This window comes from Akebia trifoliata, chromosome 4 (assembly GCF_017979445.1).
Source record: "Akebia trifoliata isolate Shusen 1 chromosome 4, ASM1797944v1, whole genome shotgun sequence".
NCBI classification, from domain to species: domain Eukaryota; kingdom Viridiplantae; phylum Streptophyta; class Magnoliopsida; order Ranunculales; family Lardizabalaceae; genus Akebia; species Akebia trifoliata.
The window spans coordinates 43,408,987-43,420,043 of NC_141378.1; the positions used below are offsets into that span (position 1 = coordinate 43,408,987).

General features: G+C 35.1%; 1 protein-coding gene across 2 annotated transcripts; it reads left to right on the top strand.

Annotated features, from left to right (window-relative positions):
- The first annotated feature begins 2,314 nt into the window (after positions 1 to 2,314).
- Positions 2,315 to 10,765, top strand: LOC147405128 (putative LRR receptor-like serine/threonine-protein kinase At2g16250). Of its 2 annotated transcripts, none has more exons than XM_086441295.1 (4): positions 2,315 to 4,709; positions 6,950 to 7,060; positions 8,135 to 8,157; positions 9,640 to 10,765. In XM_086441295.1, exons 1-4 carry the CDS (start codon positions 2,977 to 2,979, stop codon positions 10,218 to 10,220), a joined length of 2,448 nt encoding a protein of 815 aa, XP_086297421.1. In that variant the 5' UTR covers positions 2,315 to 2,976; the 3' UTR covers positions 10,221 to 10,765. The 2 variants fall into 2 exon arrangements, with proteins under 2 accessions (XP_086297421.1, XP_086297420.1); XM_086441294.1 differs by having other exon boundaries at positions 6,950 to 7,078; positions 9,640 to 10,762.
- The last annotated feature ends 292 nt before the right edge of the window (positions 10,766 to 11,057 follow it).

An 11,057-nucleotide genomic window follows, 5' to 3' on the forward strand; every position in this document is an offset into this window, starting at 1 on the left:
AAATTATAATTTTTTTTTTTAAAGAATATTTCAGTAGAAGTTTACTATTCCGCAAAATATTTTCACCGAAATATTGCATTTTCATACCTAAAATTTGATATTTCAATCAAAATTTACTATTCATTAAAATACTTTGCAAACTGAATAGTGATTTCAATCAAAAGATATGCAAAAAGAAATTGTTGGTTAAATTTCATCTCGAAACTTGTGAAATGGAAATATTTCGATATATTTTGTGGACATATGTCGAACTTAATATTATGCTTATACATATTGAAATTTATTATTTTTAATTTTTTTTATTATTAGAAAATATTAAAAAATAATAGAAAAATATTTAAAATATAACCATTAAATGAAATAGATATTATAAATTCACATTTGTATACTGTCATTATTGAAAGAAAAAAAAAAATCTCTGGGCATTATGAAATATCTCCATATATACATTAACAACAATTTTATATATTTAAGTAAAATCCTTATGGTACTAATTTTCTGGTAAATCAAATTAAAGATAATAAGTAAAGAAAGACATGTGTAGAATTGTAATTGGTTGCAATAAAGTAGTTGCTATTGCCACATCAATTTTTACTAATGCTACACCAATTCTTATGTAAGAATTACATTCGGTTGATGTGGCGTTGGTAAAAATTGGTGTGGCAATAGTAACTCCTTTTATAAATTTAGGAAACTATATAAATGATTTACAATGCCATTTTAAATTGTTGCACATCAAATTAAGATGACAATATTGACTTTCTAACAAACTTATAATATTATTTGGAATACTATTTAGGATTGGGATCATTTGACTCAACAAAGGTGACTCGAATAAACACGGAATCATTTTGAAATCAAATAGTCAAGATACACTCAATCTAAAATTTTGATGTTCTTGCTCACCCTTGAAGAGAGAATGGGCACGACCCCCTCTTCACGTTCTTCCGTCTAGTCTATTTTAAAATACCATTGAGTCGTCACTTATTCAAACGGTTGGATTTCATATTTTAATTATCGGGATTTTGTATTTTTAAGTCATTTTTACTAAGTCAATCAATCTCGAATTATTAATGTTATTTAATTTAATGAGTAAAAAAAGTCAAAAATAATCTTTAAAAAAAAAAGTCAAAAATGTCAAAAATGGCCGAAAGGTAATTGTAGAGCCCATAATCCTGATTAAATTGACCAAAAGATTAGTGCTCCTGTTATGTAGATTAAATTAATTAAATGAATCTAGACCATTATTAATAAAAGAGCAATTTTATCATTTAAAGGTAGAAAAATAGGAAATTATGAAAATAAATTATACTTTTGAACGTCTAAAGAGATGGAAGGAAATGTAGAGGGCTGATTTAGAAAGTTTTGACCTTTTATTGTCAGTACATCCATTAAAAGTTTCCTTCTCTGAGCTAATAATTAAAAGGAGGTTGTATTTACACACCAACTTTTACTTATAACAGACACACACCCCAACTTTTACTTATATATAACACACACCAATCCTTTTGAAATTGAAGGATTGTTTATATGTAAAGAGTCGTGATAATCTGACGTCCCCATCATATAGTTGTAGATCATTTTTTTCGAAATGCACAAAAAATATTTATGATTCTAAGTATCCCGAGATAAATGATCTACTTTTCTGTGATGGGGGTGTAGGTCAGAAATTGATAATGATTTTCTGACGCCCCCTTTTAACATATGCTCTTTAATGTGGTATGGATAGACCATGATTTTTAAACTCGTTTGAGACCGAAACGTATCGTTCGAGTTAACGCCATATCAGAGTTGAACGAGATAAACTCACAAAGTCATTTTTTGATCGAGATTTATGAGTCACAGTGTAATTTATTGATTTATCTCACGAGACGTCTTAAACGTATCGAAAAACTCGTTCGAGACGACTTGGTATCGGAACTGAACGAGATGAGATGAAATATCGAGTTTAAAAATCATGGGATAGACTCATAGATTTTTCTTTGAGATACATATAAATATGTACAATTATAAATCTTGAAAAAAAATTTATAATTTGAACTCATGCCACGTGTGACAGTGTAGGGCGCATCAGAAAATCACGACTATGTATATTGATGTGTAATAAGTAAAGAGTGGTGGTAATTTGATGTCCCAGTCACAGTACTGTAGATCATCTGTCTCGGGATACAAAAGAAAAAGATTTATAATTTGACGTATTCCGAGGTAAGTACTTTATGGTTATGTGAAAGGGGCATCAGAAAATGATTAATTAAAAGTTGGTGTTTCAATAGAAGTTCTATAAATAAAAGCAGAGAAATCCATTTGAATCTTCTCCTGCAGTTGGAGAGAGAGAGAGAGTGAATGTTATAATAAAGAACTATCGCTTTTCAGTTCTCAGTACTTTGTGACCCCTTCTCCTTGTAGGGTTGAGCTGGCTTGAGCGTGTTTATCGGAGGTCAGTAGTGGCAGAGAAGGTCGAACCGGACCGGACGGGTTCACTCCACTCGCAGACCAAACCCATCTGTCCATAAGGCGTTGAACCAGCTCTCTCTCCCCAGATTTCCAACTCCAACTGATCATCAAAAGAGAAAGAGAGAGAAGTGGTAGTTGGGGATAGTTTTTACTCATAAATGTCAGCGTTTAAGAGACCCATTTAGCTTTTTGTGACTTTGAAAGCGATTTATGCAGAACCCATACTTATCTTCTCTTCTTCTTCTTCTCCTCTCTCTCTGTATCGTCAGCTAAAGAAGAAACAGCGAGCGTTATAGGCTTAAAGATCAAAGATTGGTTGGCGTTATTTGGGCAGAAAAACAATCAAAGATAGATTCAGAGACATATAGAAGAAGTTAAGGTAAAATAGAGAGAGAAAGATAAGTAGAATAAGAAAGAAAGAAACTTTCTTTTCTGTTTATCAAATATTCAAATTTCAAATCCCCAAATCCCAAAAACCCAATTCACCATCATAAACACATACAAACACCCATACATACATGCATGAAGATGGATCATAGATCATCATCATCGTCAAGCAGAAGAACAGTAGAATTTGTTCTATTAATTTTATTATTGTTTCAGTCTACACTTGGGCAGCTAGTTTCGTTGAGTTCGGCTACCGAACGAGCTGCCCTGTTCGACCTACGGTCGTCATTAGGGCTGAGAAGCAGAGATTGGCCTAGAAAAGCTAACCCATGTTCGGCTTGGGTCGGGGTCCAATGTAGACAAGATGGTCGAGTTGTGGGGATCAATCTATCCGGGCTAAGGCGCACTCGCCTTGGTCGTCTCAATCCCCAATTTTCGGTCGATTCATTTGTAAATTTGACTGTATTGGCATACTTCAATGCCTCTCGATTTTCACTTCCAGGTCTCATTCCCGATTGGTTTGGACAACGTCTTGTGTCGCTCCAAGTGCTTGATCTTCGGTCTTGTTCCGTTAATGGAACAATTCCTTCAACTCTAGGTCAATTATCGCGTCTTTCAGTCCTTGATCTTTCTTCGAATTTCTTGTCTGGGTCAATTCCTCCTTCTCTTGGTGCCCTCTCCAATCTTCAAAGATTGAATCTTTCCAACAATAGAATATCGGGTTCAATCCCTATTCAGCTTGGTGACCTTTCTCGATTACTTGATCTTGATCTCAGCTTGAATTCTTTGTCTGGGTTGCTGCCCCAAGACTTGAGAGGGTTGAGGAGTTTGAAGAAAATGATGATCAGTCGCAATAATTTATCTGGGGATCTTCCTGTTTTATTGTGGTCGATGAATGAATTGGTCTTCCTTGATGTGGCCTACAATAATTTCACCGGTATTCTTCCTAATCAAAGTTCGAATGCTAATGTGACTGCTGCAGTGTTCAACCTCTCGCACAACCAGTTTTATGGAAATCTAACCTCCCACATTGAGAGATTCGGTTTTATTGATTTATCTGATAATTATGTCCAAGGAAGGGTTACTGATGAGAGTCGAAGGAATGCTTCTCTCATCGACAATTGTCTTCAAAATGTGTTGAATCAGAAGAGTTTGGAAGAATGTACATTGTTCTATTCAAGTAGAGGCCTAAGTTTCGATAACTTTGGAGTCCCAAACACTACTCAACCACCCGAACAAGGACCCAAAGGGAATAATAACAGACGTTTGGCATTCATATTGGCGGGAGTGTTTGTGGGCCTTGGTTTTGTTGTACTTTTGGTGTTGATGCTGATTTTGTGCCTTCGTTCACGTCAGAGGCGCAATGGTTTGGGCTCTGTTCCTATGGGAGGCGACCCAAAGACCAATGGCATATCTATTAACTTCTCAAGTGTGGGAGAAGAATTTACGTATGAACAACTAGTCCGCGCCACTAGTGATTTTAGTGATTCAAACCTCATCAAACATGGGCACTCGGGGGACCTCTTTCGAGGTGTCTTTGAAGGTGGGATTTCAGTAGTCATCAAGAGGACTGATGTTTGCTCGTTCAAGAAGGAATCGTACACGGTTGAGTTGGACTTGTTCAGGAGGGCTTCACATGCTAGATTGGTCCCACTCTTGGGGCATTGTTTGGAGCACGAGAATGAGAAGCTCATGGTTTACAAATATATGCCGAATGGGGACTTGTCTAATTCCTTGTACAGGAAAACAAAACAAGAAGATCACAATTTGCAGTCTTTGGATTGGATAACCAGACTGAAAATTGCAATAGGAGCAGCGGAAGGTCTATCGTATCTACATCATGAATGTAATCCACCACTTGTTCACAGGTATTCCAAGACTTACTTTTACTTAGTTTCGTTCATCTTCCTTTTAATGATTCACCATGCTATTTCCATTATTAGTGTCTATTATTATCAACTATCCATAGTGAATCAGAATGTATTCTGGTTTAAGGGTTTTGTTAACATGTGCCCTAAGGGCACACATTAAGGTGCACGACATAACCTTGGAATGTGCATTTGAGGTTATTTTTGGTAAGAAAAATAATAATTTGAGGGCATTTTTGGCAGGAAAATAAATTTCCAACATGTATTTAATGCACCTTAATGTGTGCCCTTAAGGCATAGTGATAGAGTCGGGATTTGAAAAAATTGGGCAAGGGAAAAATTAAAAAAAAATTGGCAAAACTCAGAAAAAATCGGGAGTAAAATAAAAATGTATTGTTACTTAACCTAATAGTAAACAAAATTACAATTTTTTATATATTAAAATCTAATATAAAAATATATTTTTCAGAGCTTTGTGAAGAAGTCGGGAATAGATCGCCGATTGAAAGAAGCGTGAATCAATTGTGACTTTTCCAAAAATTTGGAGAATTTTATACTAAGCCTTAAGGGCACATGTTAACAAAACCCATGGTTTAATGGTATTCTATTATATTAAAGAAACATTTTTCTCCTCTTCACCAATTGTTTAGTAACACATTGACATGTTATGGCGTGATATCTGCATCAGCCACCTTTTTGTCAAGGCAATTGGGGCCTTGGGGCATCTTACTGGTCCAAACATAATATTATGATCACCATTTATTACGTCTTATATTGGATGATGGCTCCTGAAGATTGTGGTTACCCATTGACATGTTATGGTTTAGTATGGAACATCACTTCTGGATGCACCACATTTGTATGATCTCATGTGTGATAGTTACGAGTTTGTGTTTGCTATGTTGCATTAGTTTCATGTTTATGTATCAGTTTTGGTGGCACTCAAAACACAAAAATCGTCTGTATTTGGCATGCAGACCTTATCTCTCCACTCGTGTGGTTGGGAGTGAGAATAGAAGGTGGCACTCTTTAAGAAATCCGTTGATTCAAGATAGATTTACTTTAAATGTGACCTTGTTACACATTTATGAGTAGTAGAATGGCTCCTTTAGTCCTATGCATAGAAGCGGTAGAGACTAAATATTAATTGCTAACTATTAGAAAGATTTGGTTTACAATATCATTGAAATTGAATGATTTATTTTTAACTCTTGATTACTATATAACCACTTGTGCTCAAATTTGAGGGGAAGGATTCTTCATGGACATGGTAGCCTAATATTAAAGTAACTTCATTTGTGAAAATTCTCTCTCTAATGAGAGATCAAGTGTGTATTTAATATTTGATACCTAGTTGATAGCTTTGAAGAAAGCGCCTCATAGAGATAGCTATGCTAATGATGAACCTTAATATATGATACTGATTGGATAGTTGCACACAAAGCAAATCATTAGAGAAAGGCATGCTAATGAACAGGGAAGTCGGCAAAAATGAAGGCTTGAAGGAGTGACAAAGGGGAGGGCTGTACAGATAAGTGATGAAAATGCTTTTTAAAAGGAAGCTTGTAGAAATCTTCGACCGTCAATAAAGACAAATTCAATAGTGTGCTAAAACTAAGCTTGTAGAAATCCTCGATAATCAATAAATACAAATTCGATAAATCCTTGAAATGAAGCTTGGAATGGCGGCTTGAAACTCGGCTTGTGTACTCAAAAAGTAAATTAATAAAGAAATAATTAAAATTAGTTGCTTTGATCTTCTTACTTGGATTTTCCTATAACCGTTCCCTTTTTCTTTTTCTTTTTTTAATTTTTTTAATTAGCTTCTATTACTGTCTTGTTTCATTTCAACAAAATATCGGATTTCTTATCTGACAAATCTCCTCAAATAACTGAAGAATATTATCAATGTCTCTCCGGATTCCTTATGTGATACATATCAGCCCTACCATCGATGTTGAGTTTAACCTTGACAATGCTCAGATTCTTTGAACCAGCAAGAAATGGATGATGCCGATCAATCGTCAAATACTTCTGGGTGCTGGCTTCTACATTTAATTCAATTGGACTCATATTAATACTGACCGAATAATTTTAACAATTTCTTCTCTTATTCTTTGATGTTGGCATGCACTAATGATAACTTGTTAATATTCTTTTTTAATTCTTTGTTAATATTTCTATGGTTCTGCCAACTAGAGCAAGAACTAAATAGAACCTTTTTTTTTTGGTTGTTGAAGAGACGTACAAGCAAGCAGTATCCTTCTTGATGATAAATTTGAAGTACGACTTGGAAGCTTGAGCGAGGTATGCACTCAAGAAGGGGATACTCACCAAAATGTTATCACCAGGTTGTTTCGTTTATCACAGTAAGTGTTTTGATAAATTCTTTTTTATTCGCTCAGTCCTTGCATTTCTATATAATAAAACACAGTGGTGGACCCCACTCCCTTTATCCCTCTTTATAAAGAGTGGTTGGGACGTAATCATAGTAACAAAGTTCAGATTCGGTGGAGGTTCAAATCGGTTAATTCGGAGAAGTTTCTCAAAAAATTAGCAAAATTTTGGAGATTATGCAAATATGTTTTTGGATTTATTGCCAAATCCCATCATTTTCGACCTCTGTAAAAACCCATCTTGTTCTTGATGATTGAAGGTTGAAAAGATCAAATTTTGAACGTAAAGGGTAAAAATGTTACCATGTTTCATGATTAATTGAGGAATCATTGATTAATTCGTCAATTCTTCGATTTAATAGTCCAACCCCTAATTCAGAGAATTTTACGAATATTTTGAAAAGTTCGGAGAATTTTGTGATAGGTACAATCTTGCTACGAATCTCGATGATAACTTTTAATTTTATTGTCTTTCCTCTTTTATTACTTTACGAGAATACCCTTCCACTTTATTGAATTTCCTCCTCTACCACCCCCTTTCCAAAAATACCACTCCAACTTTGTTGTATTTCTTCTTTTTCAATGATACTCCTCCAATCTTATTGTCTTTCCTCTACTATCAAATTCCTAAAATACCCCTCCAAATTTTTTACTTTCTCTGTTGTACCCCCTTAACCCTAAAGTTGTAAATATGTCACGAACTATAATCCAAATTCGTTCTCTTCCCTTTGATTTATGTTGTATAGTTATTGGTTTCAGAAAATATTAATCTAGATATAACTTTGTTTTGTCGGCTGGTTGTCTGTTTGGTCCTTGGTACTTTTCCTATACTTTGCTTTTCTCGGGGGCTTGGTTTTCGTTACATTTTCTCTTTTTTTCTTTCTTCCCTTTCATGCTTGATGCTAGTTATGCTATTGTCCTTTAGAATAACTAAAAATCATGAATGTCACTTATTAATGTCAGGAGCACTGATTGCGTGCATGTCTATCATGAATTCTTCTAACAATAGTTCCTCTTGATGATGTGCAGGAGCTCTGATCAAGGCCCTTCTGGTATGTACCCTTTCTTTGTACTTAAAAAACATGGTTTAAGATAAAAGTAAACGGATCTGACCGTTAGTGTGTTGCCTAAGACCCGTTTTGTTTTTTTTGGTAAATATCAGCATCTGTTTTTGCTGTTGTAATGGCCGTTATTTACTTAAATATTAGTAGATATGGGTCATAACAGTTCCACTTTGATATATTTCCGTTTCTTTGAAAATAAAAAATATATTTTCAAGCTCAAATAGTAGCCTTTATTTACCTCTATTTCTGTTATTTAAGTTCAAATTTCAAACCTTAAATTCAAAACTCATTTTCAAACAAACGTGGTTTTTATAACATTATTTGATCTTATCTGTTGTGTGCCGCCGTTAACAATTTCATTACAATTATAATGGGAATAAAGTTAACAAGTCCTGGACACTAGTGTTATATATTTTAAATCTCTCTCTCTCTCAGAAAATAAAAAAGAAGTAATTTTCGAGATTTTTCTTGTTCTATTTATCTATGTATACTAGTCCAAATGTTCAATTTGTGGGCCAACCATGCATATGGGTATAACTCAAAAATCAAACCGATCAGAGAATCATTGTACCTAGATCTATAACATCGGTGGTTGAAAAAGATATTGTTAAGACGTTAATGATTGAGAAAAAGTCTAGACATGATAGGAGAGAAAGTCATGAGTCCTAACTTTGATGGTACCTTCATCTATTAGACAGTCTGGATTAATGAATTGGAGAAATAGGGTTGGTAGCAAAAGAGGATGGTTTAACCATCTGAAAAGGCCAATACATTAGGCCATGTTATTGTCATTGTTGGCTAATTGTGTGACTTTGGGTTATTGCCCATCAAGAAGTTGCTCACCAATTGACTGGTCAAAATTAATTCATCGGTGGGCCTCATATAGAGTGTAAATTGGTACATAAAATTTGTGTCCTTTCCTGACACAAAGATTAATGGGACGGTAACATGGGACACCACTTGAAAACTAGGTTACATGACAGCACTTGAAAATCTCAACAATCCTGCATATAGATTGAAGTAGATTAGTTATGAGAGCTGCTATTGGCACCACAACTTTTACTTATTACACTCCAATTTAAAATAAGGAAGATAAGTGAATGGTTGAGAATAAGTAAAAGTTGGGGTGCCAATAGAAGCTCTTTCATTTTTTTTTTCCTTCTAGATTTCTAGATTTTTTTTTTTTTGGGTTTAGGATTTTATATTAGCCTAATCATAGCTGTAAACAACTACTGAAATTGTTTGAACAAGTGTTATTATGTTTTGTAATGTTGAGATATAATTTGAGTCAAACCTTTGTAAGGTTTAAAGAGAGTGTTTTAATCTTTAATTGGGGTGTAATAAGTAAAAGTTGGGGTGCCAATAGCAAATCTCTTAGTTCTTTCTGCGGAGCCTTTCATTTTTAGCTATAAACTTCGAAACTGACGCCTTATATTGTTTCTGTTTCCATTGTTTTCTGAAATTGGTCAGGTTTGGTGCCAGCAACGTGTGCTTACGACGTTTACTGCTTTGGGAAAGTGTTGCTCGAGCTGGTTACTGGTAAGCTGGGCATTAGTGCTTCCAACGATGCCACCATGAACGAATGGTTGGAACACACATTGCCTAACATCAGTATATATGAGAAAGAATTGGTTACAAATATTGTGGACCCGTCTCTCATAGTAGACGACGACCTATTGGAGGAAGTCTGGGCCATGGCGGTCGTGGCGAAGTCATGCCTTAACCCTAAGCCTTCAAAGCGCCCATTAATGAGATACATCCTTAAAGCATTGGAGAATCCTTCGAAAGTGGTTAGGGAAGAGAGTTCGAATTCGGCAAGGCTGAGGACTTCATCGAGGGGATCATGGAGTGCGTCTTACTTCGGTAGTTGGCGTCGCAGCTCATCTGAAATTGTCACCATTCCTGGCCTATCAAATCGAGATGGGGCCAATATCGTAAGGCCGTCAGGATTGGCCGGTAGTGGTCTTGACTTCTCATCATCCATTAAGAGGCTATCATCGAGTGATGTCTTTCCGGAACCAATTGATATGCCAGACATAGAGAGACCGTAAGAAGACTTGTGCCGATTCGTCACTAATAATGCAGTGGGCACATTTGAGTGCCTCTTGTTGGCTATCGGGAACCATTCTTTTGATTCTTGGGTGTTTCAAATGGCTGTCACCCCTCATTAGAATGCATCCAGGTTTAATATCAGATGAAAAGAAAAGAAAAGAAAAGAAAAGAAAAAAAAATAGGTTTTCGGATGTTGGCGTAAAGAAATAGAGATGAATGCTCTTAAGGTGTCATCAGATTCCTATTGTTTGGAAACTTGTTTATGCTCCATGAAAATGGCTCAATTTTTTTTGTAATTGATCACATTTGGTATTGGTCTTGTGGAATGTACATTGTAAGAGCATGGGGTTTTAAGAGAAAAAAAATAATTCAGATGCTACCTCTTAAAATTCTACTCATGGAGAATTTTTTCTTTTTAGAAAAGATCTCTGCTTTGTTCATTGTTCATTCCATGAACACGTATCCACGCCAATGTGTTTGAATACATGTTTATAAGGGTGGACTCAAAGAATTTCACTTGTGGGGGCCAAATCGATTTTCTATAGAATATAAGAAGGTTTTGAAGAAAAATCTTTAAAAAAAACAGGAGAAATGATGGTTTAATGGCTTCTTGCAACTCAAACTCTCAAGTGAAGAAGTGAATAAGACAAACTGAGTACAAACCCTAAGAATTATTCTCGTGACATTTTGACCAAGATAACCTTTATTTTGAAAAATCCCCAAATATTATCGAGTAAAGTTTACACGACTCAGTGAGTTTTAAAATTACGATTTGTTGAAGAATTGTGAAAGAGTTTTTCTTTTTCAATATTTTATAGGGACAATGATCGCAAATA